General features: G+C 38.8%; 1 protein-coding gene across 1 annotated transcript in view; it reads left to right on the top strand.

Moving 5' to 3' along the window:
- F8 (coagulation factor VIII) overlaps nucleotides 1-24329 on the top strand; it is a 186458-nt gene that overhangs the window by 116273 nt on the left and 45856 nt on the right. Inside the window, exon 22 of the mRNA XM_036175252.1 lies at nucleotides 9103-9258. Coding sequence (XP_036031145.1) covers nucleotides 9103-9258 — 156 coding nt within the window. The remainder of the gene's footprint in view (nucleotides 1-9102; nucleotides 9259-24329) is intronic.

Below are 24329 nucleotides of genomic sequence, written 5' to 3'. Positions count from 1 at the left end.
GTCCATTCTAGCTTGATAGTCATTTCTCAATGGTTACTGTGGTAATTAAACCAGTTACAAATCCCTTTAATTGTATTATCATTCAATCTTTCTTAAGTTACAGAATACTATATCTTAAGGGAGTTGATGTCATCTGTTCCACTTAGAACAGATAAGCAAAGTGGGAGTTTAGGGAGATGTTTACAAGGAGGGGAGTTCAGATAGGCATCCATTATGCTGACAAAACCTAAAAGGTATAAAACAGTATGACCCATAGGTACACAAGTGCTTGAATTGGCTTGAAAAGAACTAGGCAAGGAGTACTAAACAATCAGCAGCAGGTAATTGGCAGCCCCCTTTGAGTTATGCAGCTGTCAGATTTGCAATGTTTGTTGCCTGAAAACTAACATAGTATACAGTGAAACTTATTAACACCTTATAGAGGGAAGTTTCTCCAGACCCGCCTGGCCCTGTGGTCCTGAAGATGTTTATAAAATAATCACTCAGAGCCTTATATTATTTTCTAAGTGTATAGCCTAATGGCTTCAGCTTCTGACTAGCTAACTCTTTCATCTTAAATTAACCCACTCCTATTAATCTATATGTTACCACATGGCCATGGCATTACCTGTCTGCTGGAATCTTGTTGCTCCTTCAGCAGTGGCTGGCATCTCTTCCCACTCCACTCTTCTTCTCTCTGTATCTCTGCTTGTATTTCCCACCTGGCTGTAAGCTTTCTTGCCATAGGTAAACAGCTTTACTTATTATCCAGTGAGAACTGCACATATTTACAGCATACAGAAAGATATCCCACAGCACTTTCCCTTTTCTGTCTAATCAAAAATGAAGGTTTTAACTTTAACATAGTAGAATTACATATAACAAAACAGTTGTCAAGCAAGAATTACAGTTACAATATTTGTATTTGGCAAAATTAAATAAAATATTCTATCATCTATTTTTGTGAGTCTAAAGTTTTATATCTAATTTATCTTTTATCATAACTAAGGAAAATTGTAACTATCTAGTCTTCAACTCCATCAAAGACCCTTTTTTGCCCAGTGGCTTACTTTTGCCCAAAGAAAGCAAACTCCATAATGAATTTCTTCAATGCCCATCATATTTTCTGAATTAGATTGGTACTGCCAGGAGCAGACATGTCTCAATGTCCAGAAAAGTCTAAGTTCTTAAAACATTTTAAATGTCATATTCTATAGGCATTTGAAGTGTTTGAAGATTACCTACCTAATTGAAATATATCTATGTATACCTAAAAACTTAACTAACATGACTATAAGTTTGATTATTCTAGATGATTATTAATCTGTATTTCTTAATTATATTTTATAATTTTAAATTAATTGCATAAACATAATACTTTAAACAAGAGTAAAAATATGCATACGGTATAACAAAATTAACTTTAATTTTGTATCAATAAACTAAAATCTATAGCAATGTAAAATATTTCAAATGAGTTGTTGCTTTTTAAAAATAGATTCAATAATCTACCCTTTTATCCTAATATATATATGTATATATATATATGTATATGTATATATGTATATATATATATCCTCTTTTCTTCTTTAGAAAGAGATTGCATTTAAAATCAACATACTTAAAATAAAAATAAATATGTATGAACAATGTTTTGGGAATTGGGGTGTAGTTTCTTATACTACTTCCTGCTGGTTGAGGGCACTGGCAATATTATGGGGATCCTGAGAAAATTAAGAATTATACTTAAATCTTGGTTGTAAATATAGTCTTTGAGGCTGTATTGACCTTTCAGGGGGTCTTGGTTGAACAAACCATATTAGCCTGGAAGAAATCCACAGGTTCTCATCTGTAGTGGGTAGCTATTCCAGCTTTGGCCTTAAAAAACTGCCCCTGGTGAGGCAGCAGGTAACTTCTGTGAAAACCAAAGCAGAACATCTTTTCCAAAGCAACATGTCCTTACACACAAATTTTGAAGTCAAGATACCTTTAAAATATACATATTGCAGCCAGGTGGTGGTGGCGCATGCCTTTAATCCCAGCACTCAGGAGGCAGAGGCAGGCAGATATTTGTGAGGCCAACCTGGGCTAATAAGTGAGTTCCGGGAAAGGTACAAAAGCTACAGAGAGAAACCCTGTCTTGAAAAACCATACACACACACACACAAACACACACACACAAATATACATATATATACATATATATGTATGTATGTATGTGTATGTATATGTGTATGTATATGTATGTATGTATGTATACATACATAGGTTTAACTGAGTAATCCCTACAATCAAATGTACTTTGCAATTAAAAATCCCAAGGACAAAATAATAATAGACAGTATCCAGATTCTTTTTGTAATTTTCATCTTTATGTGGCTTAATTTTTATATTATATTTACTGTCTCTTTATGTACCTATAATCATTTTCTGATCATTGTTTTAAACTGTAGCATGGCTAGGAATGAAGCAGCAGCAGCCCTGGCTGCTGGCCCTGCCCCACTTGGTTTTTCAACATGGTACAGGTATCAGTGAGTCACACTTCCCTCCCTAATTCTGGGAAATAGTATTAAGTAGTATACCTGTGGGTTTTTTCCCCTTTTTTAAATTATATTTGTGTTTTAATTTTACACATCAACCATGGGTTCCCCTGTTCTCCCCCCTCCCGCCCTCACCCCCACCTTTTCCCCCTCCCCTCCCCTCCCCTCCCCTCCATTCCCATCTCCTCCAGGGCCAAGACTCCACTGGGGATTCATTTAAACTTGGTGGATTCAGTACAGGCAGGTCCAGTCCCCTCCTTCCAGGCTGAGCAAAGTGTCCCTGTGTAAGCCCCAGGTTCCAAACAGCCAGCTCATGCACTAAGGACAGGTCCAGGTCCACAGCCTGGATGCCTCCCATTTCCAAGCCACTCACCTATCTCACTTATCCAGAGCTGGGGGCTCCACAGCCTTTGGTTAACAATTCATGTGCTTCCATTCATCTGGCCTTTTGTCCCCATGCTTTTTCCAATCCTGGGCTCAACAATTCACACTCCCACAGTCCCTCCTCCTTCTCGACAACTGGACACACGGAGCTCCACCTGGGACCTGGCTGAGGATCTCTGCATCCACTTCCATCAGTCACTGCATGAGAGTTCCAGCCGGACCATCAGGGTGTTTGGCCATCTGATCACCAGACTACATCAGATCAGGCTGTCTCTCGACCACTGCCAGCAGTCTATAGAGGAGGCATCACTGTGGACCTCAGGGGACCTCTCCAGCACTCTGCCCACTCCTGTTCTCATGTGGTCCTCATCCATAATGGTCTACCATTCCTTGTTCTCCCTTTCTGTTCCTGATCCAGCTGGGATCTCCTGCTCCCCCAAGCTTCCCTTCCCTCAAACCTTGTCCTTTATTTCTCCCACTCTCGTCCAGGTTGTTCATGTAGATCTCATCCATTTCTCTGTCATTGGGTGATCCCTGTGTCTTTCCTAGGGTCCCGTTTTCTAGGTAGCCTCCCTGGAGTTGTTTAGCAGTCTAGTCATCTTTGTTTTACACCTAGTATCCTCCTCTGAGTGAGTACAGACCATGTTTGTCATTCTGAGTCTGGGTTACCTCACTCAGGATGATTTTTTTCTAGATCCATCCATTTGCCTGCAAACCTCATGATGTCATTGTTTTTCTCTGCTGAGTAGTACTCCATTGTGTATATGTACCATATTTTCTTTATCCATTCTTCAGTTGAAGGGAATCTAGGTTGTTTTCAGGTTCTGGCTATTACAAACAATGCAGATATGAACACAGCTGAGCAAAAGCCCTTGTGGTATGATTGAGCATTCCTTGGGTATATGCCCAAGAGTGCTATAGCTGGGTCTTGGGGGAGATGGATTCCCAATTTTCTAAGGAAGCACCATATTGATTTCCAAAGTGGCTGTACAAGCTTGCATTTCCACCAGCAGTGGAGGAGAGTTCCCCTTACTCCACATCCTCTCCAGCATAAGCTGTCTTCTGTGTTTAGATCTTAGCCATTCTGAAAGGTGTAAGGTGGTATCTCAGAGTCGTTTTGATTTGCATTTCCTGGATAATTAGGGATGTTGAGCAATTCCTTAAATGTCTTTCAGCCATTTGAACTTCCTCTGTTGAGAATTCTCAGAAATAAAGAAAGAAATTAAAGACTTCCTAGAGATCAATGAAAATGAATACACCACATACCCAAACTTATGGGACACTATGAAAGCAGTGCTAAGAGGGAAATTCATAGCACTAAATGTCCACATAAAGAAGCTGGAGAAATCTCATGCTAATGACTTGACAGCAAACCTGAAAGCCCTTGAACAGGAAGAAGCAAAGTCTCCCAGGAGGAACAGAAGCCAGGAAATTATCAAACTGAGAGCTGAAATCAATAAAATAGAAATAAAGAGAACAATACAAAGGATTAATGAAACAAAGAGTTGGTTCTTTGAGAAGATCAACAAGAGAGACAAGCCCTTATCCAAACTAACCAAAAGACAGAGAGAGAGAGAACATCCAAATTAACAAAATCAGAAATGAAAAGGGGGACATAACAACAGACAATGAGGAAATCCAGAGAATCATCAGGTCATACTTCAAAAACCTCTACTCCACAAAACTGGAAAATCTAAAAGAAATGGATAATTTTCTGGATAGGTACCACATACCTAAGTTAAATCAAGACCAGATAAACCATTTAAATAGTCCAATAACCCCTAAGGAAATAGAATCAGTCATTAAAAGTCTCCCAACCAAAAAAAAACCCTGGACCAGATGGTTTCAGTGCAGAATTCTACCAGATCTTCAAAGAAGACTTAATACCAATATTCTTTAAATTGTTCCACATAAGAGAAACAGAAAGAACCTTACCAAACTCCTTCTATGAGGCTACAATTACCCTGATTCCTAAACCAAAGATGCAACAAAGAAAGAGAACTACAGACCGATCTCCCTCATGAACATTGATGCAAAAATACTCAATAAAATACTGGCAAACAGACTCCAAGAACACATCAAAACAAGTATCCACCATGATCACATAGGCTTCATCCCAGGGATGCAAGGGTGGTTCAACATACAAAAGTCCATCAATGTAATATACCATATAAACAAACTCAAAGAAAAAAACCACATGATCACCTCACTAGATGCAGAAAAGGCATTTGACAAAATCCAACACCCCTTCATGATAAAAGTCCTGGACCAATCAGGAATACAGGGAACATACCTAAACTTAATAAAGGCAATCTACAGCAATCCAACAGCCAACATCAAACTAAATGGAGAGAAACTCAAAGCAATACCACTAAAATCAGGAACAAGGCAAGGCTGTCCCCTCTCCCAATACTTATTCAATATAGTACTTGAAGTTCTAAACAGAGCAATAAGACAATATAAGGAGATTAAGGGGATACAAATTGGAAAGGAAGAAGTCAAGCTTTCCCTATTTGCAGATGACATGATAGTATATATGAGAGACCCTAAAAATTCAACCAAGGAACTGATACAGCTAATAAAAACCTTCAGCAACATAGCAGGATACAAGATCAACTCAAAAAAATCAGTAGCCCTCTTATATACAATAGACAAACAGACTGAGAAGGAAATCAGAGATACATCACCCTTTACAATAGCCACAGATGATATAAAATACCTTGAGGTTACTCTAACTAAGCATGTGAAGGACCTATATGATAAGAACTTTAAGTCCATGAAAAAAGAAATTGAAGAAGATGTCAGAAAATGGAAAGACCTCCCATGCTCATGGATAGGCAGGATTAACATAGTAAAAATGGCGATCTTACCAAAAGCAATCTACAGATTCAATGCAATCTGCATCAAATTACCAACACAATTCTTCACAGATTTGCAAAGAATAATACTCAACTTCATATAGAAAAACAAAAAGCCCAGGATAGCCAAAAGATTCCTGTACAATAAAACAACCTCTGGAGGCATCACAATCCCCGACCTCAAGCTCTACTATAGAGCTACCATAATAAAAACAGCTTGGTACTGGCATAAAAACCGACATGTGGACCAATGGAATCAAATTGAAGACCCTGACACTAACCCACACACCTATGAACATATAATTTTTGACAAAGAAGCCGAAAATGTACAATGGAAAAAAGAAAGCATCTTCAACAAATGGTGCTGGCATAACTGGATGTCAATGTGTAGAAGGCTGCAAATAGATCCTTATCTGTCACCATGCACAAAACTTAAGTCCAAGTGGATCAAAGACCTCAACATAAATCCATTTACTCTGAACCTGATAGAAGAGAAAGTAGGAAGTACTCTTGAATGCATTGGCACCGGAGATCACTTTCTAAATATAACACCAGTAGCACAGACACTGAGAGAAACAATCAATCAATGGGACCTGTTGTAACTGAGAAGCTTTTGTAGAGCAAAGGACACGTTCAACAAGACAAAGCGACAGCCTGCAGAATGGGAAAAAGGTCTTCGCCAACCCCACATCTGACAGAGGGCTGATATCCAGAATATATAAAGAACTCAAGAAATTAGACATCAAAATGTCCAACAGTCCAATTAAGAAATGGGCTATAGAACTATACCTGTGTTTTTAAGCCTCCAGCTGTGCTCCCAAGCCAGAAGGCAATGGTTGGGAGAAGTCTCTTGGTATTGCAGCCTGCCATGTTGCTGCTGAAGCCTGCCAAGACCTAGGGACATGGCTGGTAATGAGAGACATGAACTAGGAAGCTGTTCTTAGCTTCATTTTAGAATCTCCTTTTAAGTTTTCTCAGGTTTTACGTGGAACTCTTGCCACCATGTGTGGGCACCATTTGTAGGCACAAGTTTTCCTGTATCCTGCCTGGTCCTGCAGCTGCTTGGTCCCAAGTAAATACACAGAGGCTTATATTACTTACAAATTCTATGGCCTATGGATCAGGCTTCTTGCTAGCTAGCTCTTATAACTTAACCCATTCTATTAATATGTATGTTGCCATGTGGCCATGGCATTACCAGTCTGCTGGCATCTTGTTGCTCATTTGGCAGCAGCTACTGTCTCCCCTGACTCTACCCTTCTCCATCTCATCTTCACTTTGAATGTACCACCAACCTTATCCTGCCCTGCCATAGGCCAATGCAGCTTTATTTATCAACCAATCAGAGCAACACATATGCACAGCATACAGAAAGACATCCCACAGCAACACCTTGCTCACTTCCTAGTAGAGACATATCTATTATAGTCAAACTGAAATACCTGTCTCCATACATAGGTGAAGTTGTTGACGTTTTATGTGATGAACTGTTAAAAATATAAAAGGTACCAGTTATAACTTAAAAGAGATGCAGCAAAAAGTGGAAGTAGATAAGTTAGCATCCATCAATCATAGAATGTAGGTAGACTGGCAAAACTTTATTAGACTCACTAGAAAATATATTAGCAAGTGGTAAATGAACAAACAAAAGCCTGTTATATGATACATAAAGAATAGTATAAACCAATTCTGGACAAATGTTGATTCTTGAATATGATATTTTTTGTTGATTATACCATAGTACTTAGAAGAAAAGTAGAGTATCTTCAATCAGAAATACTAATCTGGGAGAAGGCAAGGATATCTTATCTAAAGATAGGATCACTCTATGACTCACTATTCTACTTCATTATTTTCCTGAATTAATTACCACTATACCACAAACAATCTTTTGTGCAGAGTAAGCACTAGAAATATTCTTTTAGTGAATGGATATATAAATGTCACTTACAATCAACTCAAGAAGATAGAATCATTAAATAAAAAGTTGTGTGATCAGAGCAATTTGGTCATGTCTTTTGTCTTAGTCAGTGTTCTATTGCTATGAAGAGACAACATGACCACTGCATCTCTTATAAAGGAAAACATTTAATTGGAGCTTGCTTACAGTTTCAGAAGTTTGGTGTATTTTATGATCATGTGGGGAAGCATGACAGCATGCAGGCAGGCATGTTGCTAGAGGATGAGCTGAGAGTTCTACATCTGGATCCACAGGCAGCAGGAAGAGAGAGGCACTGGGGCTTGGTTGAGCTTTTGAAACCACAAAGCTCACCTCCAGTGATACACTTCCTCTAACGAAACCATACCTACACCAACAAAGCCACACCTCCTAATAGTGCCACTCCTTGATGACTAAGCATTCTATTATATGAGCCTATTGGGGCCATTATTCAAACGACCACAGCATCTATGAGAATGTTAACTCTGACTTGCTTATGAAGACTTTAACCTATATCTCTTGCCATGCATGCATGGCTCATTGTTCTATTGATCATTCAGTTCTCTTTCTTTAGGAACTTATCATTTCTTACCACTCTTCCATTATTCACTCATTTATTCCAAAGCATTTTCTAAGCATCTGCATTTACATACTACCATGTTAAATACCAGAGACAGAGGGAACATTTATTTGTTGCTTAGTATGTGTTAGTTACTGGATTCATCATATTATACCTATTACCTCTTTAATCTTTTGAGATAAAAATTATCTTCACTTTACATATAAACAGAGACATAAGAAGGATCTCAGACCAATAAGAAAAGAAGACAAGCAAAGCACCTTTATAATGCAGTGCAATAATTTGCTAGAATGAAGTTATTATATATAACATGAAGTAGAAACACAGATAAAGCCATACTAAATTTGTCTGAGTCAGGGAAAACTAAGCAGGAAAAAAATTTTACAATTAACATTTGAAAGAAGTGTAATGATTTATTCCTGATAGTATTACAGAGATAGTGCTAGTCTAGGAAGGGGAGGACATTAGTTTTGGCTGGTGCAGAAATATTGATTAAAGCATTGGGCCATTCTGGTTCATATGTGCAGCCCCATGGATGTGTGTGAGGAGGAAATGACTCAATGATTTGAAAGTGATCTGGTTTTCCAGGAAATAGATAATTCAACAAATACCTTTCCTACTCATTCCTACCATATGTTCCAGGGTTTTAAATACATATATGTTCATATTTCAACATTTGTGCCTACTTCCCCTGACCATGCAAGGCAATTTGTAGAATTAGAGTCTTCCTAAGTGGATAATTAATAACAATAACTAATTGTTTTCAGAATATAATATGTACTTTTAAAATAGATTAAAATAAATTGTTGTTTTAATTGGTAGGTAGATCTGTTGACACCAATGATTATTCATGGCATCAAGACTCAAGGTGCCCGTCAGAAATTTTCCAGCCTCTACATCTCTCAATTTATCATCATGTATAGTCTCGATGGGAAGAAGTGGCTGAGTTATCGAGGGAATTCCACTGGAACTTTAATGGTATGTAATTAGTTCTTTCATGAGAGGGCATGAAAACTTTAAAGAGCTTTTGACAGGTGATACAACCTACAAGCTCCCCAAAATGAATTTTCTTCCTATGGGTAATATGAATGTTTATGGACATACTAACAAAAAAGTCAAAGTTTTAATACTTTCATACATGATAAAAAATACAGACATGTTGTATTATGAGAATGTGAATTTTCTTAGGGATCTGTACATGAAAGACTTTAGTTTATCATCCAAAATCGTAAGTGGAGATTAAGATCATTTACATGAAAGAATTAAAAGACCTTGGGAATTTCTTCTCTAGAGGTAACCTTGAGGTTGGCTATACTTCTCTAATTTTACATCCCTGATTAGCTGCACCAGAAATGTATCCCAATTCTCTCTTTTTGTGTCCCTCCCATTTTTCCATTTTCACTTATATGACTATTACTTCAATGCAAAGCCCCATTCCCTCATACTCAGACTATAATATTATCCATATGCTGAGGCTATAGGTGGGTATGACACAGGAGCTAAGGAGAGAGTTAGAGTTTTACTGACAAAGAGCAAAATAGCTCTTGACATGCTATAAAAACACCCCAGTGGTACCTATTATATTGATGATATGAATGATGCTGACAGGACCTGGTAAACAGAAAACAGTAATTGCTCTAATGTATTGTGATTCACACACAGGGATACACACAAATAAGCCTACTTTGTTCTTGAAATGCAACTGTATCCAATGTTTAATATGTTTCCTGTTTGTTTTAAACACATACTGTTCATCATGTATAAACAGTTTCCTTCTAGCCATGCATAATAGTGCACACCTCTAATTCTAGCACTTGGAAGACAGAGGCAGTTGGATCTCTGTGGGTTCAAGGCCGGACTGGTCTACATAGCTAGTTCTAGAGCAGCTAGAGCTACATAGTGAGACTTCATCCCCCCAAAAAATTCTTCTATTTCTATATTGTTTGTAATTACAATTGAATTTTATTAAATACTTTGCAAGCACTTACCTCCCTATCTTTTCATACAACATATTTTGAGCATGTGTTTTCCCTCCCCCAACTCTTCTTAGATCCTCCGCACCTACCCAACTTTATGTTCCCTCTCTATCTCTTCCTCACTTTGAAAAAGAAACTCAAAAATGAAAATCAAAACAAAGCTGAGTGGTGGTGGCACATGCCTTTAATCCCAGAACTTGGGAGTCAGAGGCAGGCAGATCTTTGTGAGTTTGAGGCCAGCCTGTTCTATAGAGCAAGTTCCAGGACAACCAGGCTTACACAGAGAAACCCTATCTCTAAACAACTCAAAGCAAAGTAAAACCAATAAGACAAAAAATGCCAAAATGAAAAAAAGTACACACACACACACACACACACACACACACACACACACACACACACACACACACACTAAAAACATAGAGGTCATTTTGTGTTGGCCAACTTATCCTGAGTATGGGCTCTGCCCTGGAGTATAGTTGATATACCCAGTAACAATCCATAGGAGAAAACTGACTTTTCATTTGCCAGCAGATATCAATTGCAAATAGCTTCTTGGTTAGAGTTGGGAGCCTGTGTCAACTTCTCCCTCTCACTGATGGAACCACATCTGGCTTGAACTTGTGAAGGTCTTGTGCATGCTACAACAACAGTCTTTTTGAGCTCATATGTTCATCAGTCCTGTGTGTCTGGAAGACACTGTTTCCTTGGAGTCATCCATCACCTCTGGCTCTTACAATCTTTCCTCTTCCTCTTCCATGTAGATAATGGAGCCTTGAGAATAGGGGTTTGATAAAGACATTCCATTTAGGACTGAGTGCTCCAAAGTCTTTCACTCTTTGCACATTGTCCAGTTGTGTATCTGTGTTAGTTCTCATCCGCTACAAGAAGAGGCTTCTCTGATGAGACTTGAGCAAGGCACTGATCTATGAGTATAGCAGCATGTCATTAGGAGTCATTTTGTTGGTATGTTCCTTTAGCGGAATAGTAATATTACGTTTTCTGTTTATGATATTTTGTTTGTGTTCTGACAAATAAGCTTACCTGGAGATCAGAGACTGGAGATACCCACTACTTAATCATAGAGGCCTGGTCCTGGTGGCACACACCTTTAATCCTAGCACTTGGAAGGAAGAATCAGGAAGATCAGGAGTTCAAGGCTACCCTGGGCGACATGAGATTGAACCAGTCTAAGAGATACAGAGCCAGGTGGTGGTGGTGCATGCCTTTAATCCAAGTACAATCAGGATGTAGAGACAGGAATATAAGGTGGGTGGAGACAGGATCTCATTCCCCCATTCAGTCTGAGGATTTGTAGAGGTAAGAAGTTTCTAGTGGCTGCTGCTCTGCTTCTCTGATCTTTCAGCTTTCACCCTCGATATCTGACTCTGAGTTTTTATTGTTAAGACTAATTAGGATCACACTTCAGTTTTCCCCGTAGGCCCATGACCTACTTAGTCTTGGGGTTCTTGGCCACTTTAGCATGTTAGGTATGGGTTCCATTTCATTTCACGGAGTGGGCCTTGGATATAATTTTTAAATAATGTAACATTTGTGCCACTATTGCACCAATATATCTTACAGGTAAGTCTCACTTGTAGGTCACAGGGTATGTAGCTGGGTGATATTGATGATTACTTTCCTTCTTCAGTAGCATGCAGAGTATGTTCCAGCATCATGAACACTATAGTCAGTAGGAATGAACCTTCTATTTGGTCACCAGCTCAACTTCTCCATGTTCAGTGACATAAATAAATGTTGTCTTCAGCAATAGGGCCTTACCATAAGGTTGTAGAAAAAAAAAACAATAACCTTGGCAATTGCCTGTGATGCCTGGTGATGGGTATCCATGGGACCCCTCTGGTCAATGACTCAATGATTCCAGACATTGGAAGTTTTGTTTGTTAGCATAAGGTGTCTAGTGTAACTCGAATTTTAAAGGTCTTATAATAAAAAACCCAGAGCCAGATATTGGGGTAAATGCTGAAAGATCAGAGAGAGACAAAGGATCAAGCTACTGCCACGTCTTACCTCTAGGCCTCCTCAGCCTGAAAAGGCCTCTAGCTAAAAGACTTTAGTTCATGTCTCCTCAAACCTTATATACCTTTCTCCAACCACCATATCACTTCCTTCTTAGTGCTGGAATTAAAGGCATGTGTGCTTCCCAAGCAAAGGCATGAGATCTCAAGTGCTGGGATTAAAGGCGTATGACTTCTAAGTACTGCAATTAAAGGTGTGTGCCTGGCTCTGTTTCTCTCCTAGACTGAGTAAATCTCATATAGTCCAGTATGGCTTTGAACTCACAGAGATCCAGACAGATCTCTGCCTCCCAAGTGCTACGGTTAAAGGTGTGTGTCACCACTGCCTGACCTCTATGTTTAATCTATGGCTTGTTCTGTGTAACACAAATTGCTAAACTCTCTTATTAATTGAAAACTTAGATCCAGATATTGGGGCAAAAGCTGAAAGATTAGAGAAGCAGAGCAAGCCAGCTACAAGTTCTTACCTCTAGGAATTCCTCAGTCTAAAGAGAGCTACTTCCTGTGTACTCATGCCTTATATACCTTTCTGTGCCCTGCCATCTTTCTTCCTCTATCTGCTCAGCTCCGTCACTTCCTGTCTGTATAGACCTCCAGACCTCTATGGTTAACTAGTGCTGGGATTAAAGGCATGTGCCACCATGCCTGGCTCTGTTCCCAGTGTGGCCTTGAACTCACAGAGATCTGAATGAATCTCTGCCTTCTGAATTCTAGGATTAAAGGCATGTGCTACCATTGCCTGATCTCCATGTTTAATATAGTGGCTGGCTTTTTCCTCTGATCCTCAGATAAGCTTTATTGGGGTGCACAAATAAAATATCACCACAGTTCTGTTCTCTAACCTTCAGGCAAATTTTATTAGGGTACATAATATATCACCACAGTCTAGTCTATGCATTGTCTCTTCCATTATATGGTGACTCCATTTAGATTCCTTTCATATATGTCTATGTTTTAGGAAGCTTCTACAGTAGTGCATTTCCATACAGTTTTTCAAAATGCCTTTAATATCAGTTATCCCTCCCCATATTCCTGCTTTTACCCTTCTCTCTCATTCCTCTCCCTATTTTATCCTCATATTCTAGTATCCACTTTATCTCTTTGTGACACTGTATTTAATTTCCCCATTTTGGGGAGAACTTCTCCCCCCTGGTCCTTTACTAGGTACCAAACCTCTATGGGTATTCAGATTGTGGCACAAATACTGAAAGATTAAAGTCAGGCAGTAGTAGCATATGCTTTTAATCCCATCACTTGGGAGGCAGAGGCAGTCATATCTCTGAGTTCAAGGCCAGTCTGGTCTACAAAGTGAGTTCCAAGACAGCCAGGGCTGTTACAGAGAAAACTCTGCCTCAGAAAAAAATCAAATGAAAAAAAAAAGAAGAAAGATTAAAGGATAACATCAATATATGAGAGAAAACATACAATATTTGTATTTTTTCTGTCTGGGTTGCTTCATCAGGATGACTTTTCTAGCTTCACACATTTATATGCGAATTTGATGCTTTCATTTTTCTTAACATCTGAATAATAGTCCATTGTGTAAACACTTCATTTTCATTCATCAGTTGATGGACATCTAGGCTGTTTCCAATTTCTAGCTATTATAAATTGAGCAGTAATAAATATGGATGTGAAAGTGTCTTTGTAGTAAAATTTAGAATCCTTTGGGTATGTTCCCAAGAGTGGTATAACTGAATCTTGAGGTAGGTTGTTTTTCAGCTTTTCAAGGGACCTCTACACACTGATTTTTGTAGTGGCTGTACCAGTTTACATTCCCACCAGCAATGAATAAGTGTTCCCCTTTCCCCACATCACCCTAGCATGTGCTGCCATTTGCTTTATTGATCTTGGCCATTCTGACTGGAGTAAGATGAAATCTCAAAGTAGTTTTATGTTACATTTCCTTGATGGCTAAAGATGTTGAACATTTCTTTAAGTGTTTCTTAGCCATTTGGGGTTCATCTTCCAAGAAATCTGCTTAGTTCTGTTCCCCATTTTCTTGGCATTCAGGATATTTTATATAGTTTAGATATTAACACTCTATCAAATGTATCTTTCATAAAGGTCTTCTCCCATTCTGTAGGCAGCTTTCTGTAGTCTGCTGCTTTGCCTTAATGATGGTGTCTTTTGCTGCACAGAAGCTTTCCGCTTAATGAGGTTCCATATATTAACTGTTGTTTTTAATGCCCGTGTTTTTTGGTGTCCTGTTCAGAAAGTTCTTTCATGTGCCAATGAGTCAAGCTTATTCCCTACTTTGTCTTCTATCATATTCAGGGTATCTGGCCTTTATGTTGAAGTGTGTGTGATCCAATTAGAATTTAGTTGTGTGCAGGGTGATAGATATGAATCTTCTATTTTCATGCTTCTGCATGCAGCCATCCAGTTTGACCAACACCATTTGTTGAAGATGCTGTCTGGTCTCCAGTGTGTATTTTTTGGCTTCTTTGTCAAAAATTGGGTGTCCATCATTGTGTGGAATTATGTCTGGGTCTTCCATTTGATTTTATTGATCAACATATCTGCTTTTATGTCAATACCATGCTTTTTTATTTTTATTTTTTTTAAGCTGAGTATCGAACCCAGGGCCTTGCGCTTGCTAGGCAAGTGCTCTACCACTGAGCTAAATCCCCAACCCTGCTTTTTTTTATTATTATTATAGCTCTGTAATACAACTTGAAATCTTGGATGAAGTTTCCTCTAGCAGTTATTTTATTATTTAGAATTATTTTATCTATCCTTGGGTGTTTGTTTGTTTACATATGAATTTTTTTTTTCAATTTCAGTGAAGAAGTATTAGAATTTTGATGAGGATTGCATTTACTGCTTTTGATAAAATGGCCATGTTCATAATAGTCATCCACTAGCATGGGTGATCTATCTTCAGATGTCTTTAGTTTTGTTATTCAGTGTCCTGAAGTTCTTGTTGTACAAGTCTTTTACTTGCTTGGTTAGAGTTATCTCATGATATTTTTTGAAGCTATTGTGAAAAATAGTTTCCATGATTTCTTTCCTCAGTATATTTATCATTTGTATACAGGAAGGCTATAGATTTTTTTATATTTAAAAATGTTTTTATTCATTTTACATACCAACCACAGCTTCCCATCTCATCCCTCCTCCTGCTCCCCCCAGTCTCCTGTCCCACCCCCACCCCTTCCTCCAAAAGTGTAATGGGGATTCAGCAAAAGGGCTATGGATTTCTGTGTGTTAATTTTGTATTTGTACTTTGTGGAGAGTGTTTATCAGCTATAGAAGTTTCTTGGTAGAATCATTAATGTCTTTTATGTATAAAATCATATGATCTGCAAAAAAAGATATTTTTACTTCTTCCTTTCCTATTTGTATTCTCTTGATCTCCTTCAGTTGTCTTATTGCTCAAGCTAAGACTTCAAATACTATATTGAATAGGTATGGAGAGAATGGACAACCTTGTCTTGTTCCTGATTTTAGTGGAAATGTGTAGCTGGTTTTCCTGGTCCTTCCTGGCTCCCGCAGCCCTTGCGGTCCTGCAGCTGCTCAGACCTGTGAGTTTCTTTCCATTTAGGTTGAGGTTGGCTGTGAGTGTGGGCGTGTTCTGAATTGCCTTTATTATGTTGAGTATTTTTATCATGAAGAAATGCTGTATTTCGTCAAAGGCTTTTTCTGCATCCAATGAGATGATCATATGGTTTTTGTCTTTCAGTCTGTTTATGTCATAGATTGTTTATTGATTTATATATGTTGAGCCATCCCTACATCTGCAGGTGAAACCTATTTTTTCATGGTGAATAATCTTGTTGTGTTCTTGAATCCTGTTTTCAAGTATTTTATTGAGAATGTCTGCATCTCTATTCATAAGGGATATTGTTCTAAAATTTTCTTTGGGGGGAAGTTTTGTGTGATTTAGGTATCAGGACAATGCTGGCTTTATAAGAATTTGGAAATGTTCCTTCAGTTTCTATACTGTAGAATAAATTTGAGGAGTATTAGTGTTAATTCATCTTTCAAGATCTGGTAGAATTCTACACTGAATCCATCAGGCCTGAGGCTTTTTTGTTTGGGAGATTTTTAGTGACAGCTTCTGTTTCACTAAGGGTTATAGATCTGTATAAATTGCATATTTCATCTTGATTTAACTTTGGTAAGTCATATATATCAAGAAATTTATACATTTCTTTTAGGTTTTCAAGTCTGATGAAATAAAAATTTCTAAAGCATGTCCTTGTGATTCCCTGAATTTTCTTGTTGAATGATATGATGTATCCATTTTCATCTCTACTTTTATTAATTTGTATCTTCCCTCTCCTTTTGGTTAATTTGAGTTAAGGTTTGCCAATTTTGTTGAGTTTTCTCAAAGAACAAACTTTTCACTTCATTGATTCTTTCTATTGTTTTGTTGTTTCTTTTTTATTAACATAAATTTTATTGATTCTTTGGAAATTTCACTTCACACACCACAATCCCACTCATTTCTCAGTCCTTCTATGTCCACCTTCCATCCTTGTAACCCCCAAGAGAAAACATAAATTAATTAATTAATTAATTAATTAATTTTAGAAAAGCCAGGTGGTAGTGGTACACACCTTTAATCCCAGCACTCGAAGCAGAGGCAGGCAAATCTCTGAATTCGAGGCCAGCCTGGTCCTACAGAGCAAGTTCCAGGACAGCCAAGGCTACACAGTGAAACCCTGTCTAAAACATGATTGTACATGTGAGTGAGAAAAACAAAAACAAAATCTACTTCACTTCTCTGTCTTTCCCACCTCTCCATCACATACTCATTTGTTGTAGTGATTTTGGGAGCTACAATATGTTACACATTATACCCTTTTGCCCAAACAGCTTTACTTGCAAATGTCCGCTGTAATGAGTTGTTAGTCTGGTTCAAGGCCACTAGCTTCTGCTACACCATCAATACTGGACACCAAAACTCCTCTCAGATATCCTTCTGTTACCCTGAATCATAGAGATCCTGAAGGTATTGCTGTGAAGGACCAGTCCCTTCATATGCTGCTACAGGTCATAGATGGGGTAGATGTTAGGATGGGCCAATTCAAAGCCCTGAATGTGGCTCTGAGTGGTAGGTGAATTGGTCAGTCTGGGTCTCCACCAGGACTGCCCCCTCCTCAGGCGAGGAGCAGGGCCAGTTCTCCCAGGAGGTGGGGGCAACTCTCCCACTGAGGCATCCAGTCAGGGTCAGGACCAGCTCTCTGGTGCCCAGGCCAATGGGGCAGTTCTCCTATGGCCCCCAGTGGTAACACAGGCCACAAACATCAAAACAGACCCCAGATGCTGTGATAGGGACACGAACCCAGACATGGCTCTCCACTGCAGTTTGGGTCAAGACATTACCATGGCCCTGAGTGGCAGTGCAGGCCACTCAAATCAGTATGGCCCTAGAGGCAGCAGGGCCCTCTGACACCAACATGGCCTGCGGTGACAGCCCAGACCATGGGCATCCATCATGGCCACAGACATTAACAGACCCCAGCTGCAGTAGGTCCACGGACCCAGACATGGCCCTCAGTGACAGCACATACTGGGACATCACATAGCCCCTTTTTGCAAGGTAAACCACCCATATCAGCCTGTTCCTCACTGCCATTGTATCTTTATTTCCACTTCTCTCCACAGTGCATGAATCATTCTACTCTCCCATTTCAACGCTTCATACCTGTTCATTGTAGTGGTGCCCAGCACCCTACTGGCTTCTGCCCATCCAGGCCACAGGGCACTGAGCCTGATGCTGTTTCTATTTCATTGATTTCAGCCCTGAATTTGGTTATTTCTTCCTGTCTACTCTTTTTATTGTTTCTTCTTGCTTTTCTAGAGCATTCAGGTGTGTTGTTAAGTTACTAATATTAAATCACTCCATTTTTTTGATGGAGGTACTTAGTGCTATGAATTTGCCTCTTAAAACTGCCTTCATTTGTTGTTCAAACCCAGAGCCAGATATCAGGGTGAAAGCTGAAAGATCACAGAAGCAGAGCAGCCAGCAACTAGTTTTTTTTTTGTTTTTGTTTTTTGTTTTTTGTTTTTTGTTTTTGTTTTTTGAGACAGGGTTTCTTTGTGTAGCTTTGTGCCTTTCCTGGAACTCACTTTGTATCCCAGGCTGGCCTTGAATTCACAGAGATCCGCCTGCCTCTGCCTCCCGAGTGCTGGGATTAAAGGCATGTGCCACCACTGCCCAGCCAGCAACTAGTTCTTACCTCTATGAAATCCTCAGCTTAAAGAGAGTGAGTTTCCCTTTCCTCACACCTTATACACCTTTCCCCTCCCAGACATCACTTCCTAGGATTAAAGGTGTGTGTGCTTCCCAGTACTGGGATTAAAGGTGTGTGCTACCACTACCTGGCTGTGTTTCCAGTGTGGCCTTGAACTCACAGAGATCCAGATGTATCTTTGCCTTCCTAGTGATAGGATTAAGGGTGTGTGTCATCACTGCCTGACCTCTATGTCTAATCTGGTTGCTGGCTCTGTCCTCTGATCCTCAGGCAAGGTTATCAGGGTACACAATATATCATTTTGATTGAATGTGGTTTCTATAGTGGTCTCCATCTGTTACATAGAGAAATTTTCTTGATGAAGGATGAAGACTACACTTATCTGTGGGTATAAGAAAAAATGTTTCTCCCCTGGAAGTGTGTATAGAACATTCCATCACTATAAAAACTAGCAACTATGGATACATCTTTTATGTCAGTGACAGCTTGAATATTTTCTGTGTTCTGTGACTGAAGTGTGTGGTATCTTCAGCAGTAGGGCCTTACCATAAAGTTCTGCAGAGTAACTTATAGCATTGGGAAAAAGCCTGTAATGTTTAGGAGCCTATGTAAACTCACTGGCCAACAAATCCAAAAGATGTAACCCATTCCTATCACAGGGCTTTTGATTTGTTAGCCTCTGCTGCCTAGTAGGAATATTGCTGTCTCTTTATAAGGTAACTCTGTTTTAACTCTCTCCATATAAGTATATTTTAGTATCTTTTACAGTATCAGGTTTTCATATGACTTATTCAAAGTGTCTTTAGTGTTATTTATACCTCTCCATATTCCCTCCTCCTAACCTGCCTTACCCACTTCCACCCAAATTTAACCCTTCCTGTTCCATTATTCCCTTTTAACCCTATATACCAGTTTTCTTCCCCTCTCTTGAAAGCCCCTCTATAGCCCCTTACTAATTTCCTGACCTCCATGGGTATTCCATATAGAATACACATATCTGATTCAAAGATAAAAATACACAAATTTTAAAAATATGATGGTTGTCATGCTGTATCTAGGTTATCCAACTCAGAATGATTGTTTCCAACTCCATCCATTTATCTGAAATTTTCACAATTTTTTTCTTTCTTTTCTTTTTTTTTAGATAGGGTCTCTCTACATATCCCTTGTTGTCCTGGAACTCATTATGTAGACCAAGTTGACCTTGAACTCACAGAGATCTGCCTGCCTTTGCCTCCCAAGTGCTTGGATTAAAGGTATATGCCAGTACACCTGGCTAGTTTTGTTTTTGTTTTCTTTTTTAGCTGAGGATCAAACCCAAGGCCTTGCACTTGCTAGGCTTGAGCACTCTACCACTGAGATAAATTCCCAACCCAGTTTTGTTTTTCTTAATGACTGAATAATATTCCATTATGTAACTGTACCACATCTTCTTTATCCCCTCATCAGTTGATGGACATCTAGGCCATTTCCACTTCCTAGCTATTGTGAATAGAGCAATAGTGAACATGAATGAATAGCAGGCATCTCTGTAGTATAAAATGTAGTCCTTTGGTTATATGCCCAATAGTGGTATTGCTGGATCATGTGGTAGATCTATTTTTAGCTTTTTAGGAACCTCCCCCATTAATTTCCGTACTGTCTACATAAGTTTGCACTCTCACCATCAGTGAAAAACTATTCTTCTTTCCCTGAATCCACACCAGACTTGTCCTTTATATATATATATAATCTTAGCCATTCTAACTGGGGTAAGATGAAATCTCAAATTAGTTTTAATTTGCATTTCCCTAACAGCTAAGGATGTTGAACATTCTCAAAAATGTTTCTCAGGAATTTATATTTCATTTTTTGAGAACTCTCGTTTTAGTTACATGTTGCATTTTTCAATTATGTTTTTTCTTACCTTCTCTTTGTTGGTTTTTAAATTTTCTTTCTTTCTTTTTTTTCATTTTTTTGATAGGGTCTCACTATATAACCCTGGCTGGCCTGAAACTCGTTATGTTGACAAGGCTAGCTTCTAACTCAGTGGTTCTCAACCTTCCTAATGTTGTGACCCTTTAATACAATTCCTCATGTTGTGGTGACCCCAACCATAAAATTATTTCATTGTTGCTTCATAACTGTAATTTTGCTACTTGTATGAATTGTAATGTAAATGTCTAATATGCAGAATATCTGATGTGCAACTCTCCCCAAAAGGATTGTGGCCCACAGGTTGAGAACTGCTGCTCTAATTCATAGACATCTGCCTGCCTCTGCCTTCAGAGTGCTAGAATTAAAGGTGGACACACTGGCTATTTGTTTTCTCAATATATAAGGTGAGGTTTTTTGTTTTGTTTTTGCTTGTTTTTTACTTATTTTTATAGTCTAGATACTAACCCTTTGTCACACTAATAACTGCATCAGGAAGGAGAGATCAGACAAGAAGTGGGGACAAGCTATAAACCTCAAGGCCCAACCCCCAGTGACTTACTTCCTGCATCAAGTTTCTGCTTCCCAAAGTTCCTGAGATTTTCCAAAACTGTGCCACCAGCCTGGGACCAAATATTCCAAACATAAATGCTTCTGAAAGGCATCCACATTCAAACAACAGCTCAGTACATTGTAAATACAAGATATTTGTCTGGCTCATACTTCTAAAGGTTCAATGTCATGGCATTAGCTTCTCTTCAGCTCTACTGAGATCCAGAAGGCAGATAGCATCACAATAGTAGAAGTATCAATGAGACGGAAAGATCATATGGCCATATAGGAAATTGGAAAATGTTCAGGATGAGGTTTGCTCTTTTATGGCAACTTAATCTTGTATGAAAACAAGAATTCTATAAGAACTACCTCAATTATTTTTTATTATTTAATTTTATAATTTAATTTAATTTTACATATCAACCACAGATTCCCCTGTCCTCCCCCCTACCCTCCCCCCAATCCACCCCCCCCCCCCCCGTTCCCATCTCCTCCATGGCAAGCACTCCCCAGGGGATTCAGCTCAGCCTGGTAGATTCAGTCCAGGCAGGTCCAGTCCCCTCCTCTCTATACCCAGGCTGAGCAAAGTGTCCCAGCATAGAACTACCTCAATTCTTTCTGAAGATAATGCCCCCCAATGTCCTCTTACTAGGTTCTTTCTCTTCTCTCTCCATTGCCCCCTCTCCCCTCTCATCTCACTGTTTATCTCTGGATGTCCTGGATATCTTAAGTGGAAGTAGACCAGGCTAACTTCAAACTCAAAGATATATTCACTTCTGCCTCTTGAGTGCTTGAATAAAAGATATGTGCCATAATGCCAGGCTTACATTCTATCTCTTAGAAGGTCTACTATTAAGGGAGAATTGGAGAGTCACTTCAATCATTTGTGGTGTGGCCTAAGGTTAGGGAGACCTTTCCTACAGTATCTTCTCAGATACAGAAGCAGAAACCAGAAGAAATGTTAAGGAAACTTGTAATGAAACCAGAGTTTAGGGAAAGGATATTATATCTTACAAGAAAGGATAAGGCAAGCCGTGTAGGAAAATAAAGAACCAAATAGCAGGTTGGGGATTTAGCTCAGTCGTAGAGCGCTCGCCTAGCAAGCACAAGGCCCTGGGTTTGATCCTCAGCTCAAAAAAAAAAAAAAAAACAAAAAAGAACCAAAAAGTATCAAGTCTTTGTTTATTGAGGGTTTTGTTGCTCAAATCCTAAATGGTCTTATAATAAAAAAACAAAAAACAAAAACAAAAAAAACCAGAGCCAGACATTGGGGTACAGCTGAAAAATCAGAGAGACAAAGGAAAAAGACACAGCTACTTCTTACTTTGCCAACTCCACAAATCCTCTGAGCAAATCCTCTGAGTTTCTCTGAGGCCTCAGCCAAAAGTGGTCCAGCCAAAAGTGCTCCTCAGCTGAAAGGGCTTCAGTGGAAAAGCCTATAGTTCCTGTCTCTTCACACCTTATATACCTTTCTCTGCCCAGCCATATCACTTCCTTCTTAGTATTGGGATTATAGGCATGTGTGTTTCCCAAATACTGGTAGCAGAGGTATGGGATCTCAAGTGCTGGGGATAAAGGTGTGTGCCACACTGCCTGGCTCTGTTTCTCTCCTAGTTTAATATAGTGGCTTGTTTTGTTCTCTGATCTTCAGGCAAATTTTATTGGGTACAACAAAATATCACATTTCCCCTTCTTTGTCTAAAATAATAAAAGGTTATAACTAATGTAAGAAAAACTATATACAATAAGTATACACAATATATACAGTCAAGAATTACATTAACAATGTCCAGTCCATTAACATTTGACAGATTCAGAGAAAATACTCCATTATTTATCCAGTTTGGTGAGTCCAAAGTATACCTAATTCACTTTCTGTCCTAACTTATATTACCAACTGAAAATATCTTTTGATGTCTTTCAAACTTAAACACTTTACACCTCTTTAGTGAGTTGATTTTCTGAATTTATTAACAAGGAAAACTATAAGTATCTAGCCTTCAACTCCCTCAGAGACCCAAGAAGGAAATAATATTACCTAAGTAAATAGGAAGTGCAGGCAAGTGACTTCCAAAAAATGTGAGAAATGACAGAAACAGCTGCCTGCCTGGACAGTCACCCAAGGTTCCTCTGCAACATTAGGCATCCATCTTTGGCCTACAGGTCTAGCATATCTGACAGACTCATCTGTGAAGCAGGATTTTCTGAAGGGCCTTCCTACTGTGTCTTGACAACGTTTGGTAGTCCTTTCCTTGTGTCCTGCTTGTTCCATTTGGACAGCATACTGTCAGCAGTCGAGGCAAGGGCACTCTCTTGCCCAATGGCTAACTTTTGCCACAAAGAAAGTAAACTCCATAAGGAGTTTCTTCGATGCCCCTTATCTTCTCTGAAGTAGATTGGTGCTGCCAGGAGCAGGTTTTATTGAAATAGGCCTGAAAATTGCATTCTGATGAGGTTAACTTGATTGATGGGTGTGACAACTGTATTCTACCTCCTCAGGCCACCTAGTGAATAAATAATTAACTGCATTCTATTGCTTATGGTGCAATTTTGAAGTCAGTTAAAGGAAGTTCTGTGTGGTTCAAAACTCAGCATGGATGTTTGAGATAGGAGATGGCTAACCAAACTTACTACAACAAGTTTGCTTTTCAGCTACTGCTAGTATGGGGCCAGAAAGAAATAGATAATTATATTACTTGTCATCAGTCCACCCTTTAGTTTTATGACTAACTTAGGACTCCAAGTTGCTCTTCTAGTTCATTACTTAACTAAGCAGTGAAAAACAACTTGAGGATTGCTTAGTGAAACATTGGCATTTGAAAGTGTTAAGCTGCTTTATTAAGAATCTGTCTTCTCTCTCACTTCTCTAATTTCTTGCCTACTTATCATAAAGATGCTGTTAGAAACTTAGATGGGATTTTTGTATCTTTCCACAAGGTCATAATTTATTGAATAAATAAATTCAGAAGTTATATTGATTTCATTGGCTATGATTTGGAAAGTAGTTCCAATTTTACCTTGATAATTGGTTATTGGAAAAATGGATACCTTTATTTCAATCTTATCTACTAATATTAATTCTTGGTTATTAATACTAATACTAATAATAATTCTCAGCAAATGTATTAATATTTCACACAATAATAAACAAATATGAAGGTTACAGAATGACTAAAAAGGGTTAAAGAGGCTGTGGAGTTCAGAGATACCATTTTGAAGTTATAGAAAGAGAACTGATGCACACTCCAAGGAAGAGTCTGTAGGGGACCAGATAAAAAGTCTTATGAAGCAAAGCACAGAGCTGTTTTCAGTTGCAGAAATGTCAGATGCAGTTATATGTAACAAGACATTTCATCTGT

The sequence above is a fragment of the Onychomys torridus genome, chromosome X (assembly GCF_903995425.1).
Source record: "Onychomys torridus chromosome X, mOncTor1.1, whole genome shotgun sequence".
In the NCBI taxonomy this organism is placed as follows: domain Eukaryota; kingdom Metazoa; phylum Chordata; class Mammalia; order Rodentia; family Cricetidae; genus Onychomys; species Onychomys torridus.
Note: the sequence above shows the minus strand (reverse complement) of the source record. Positions and strands in the feature narration are given on the sequence as shown.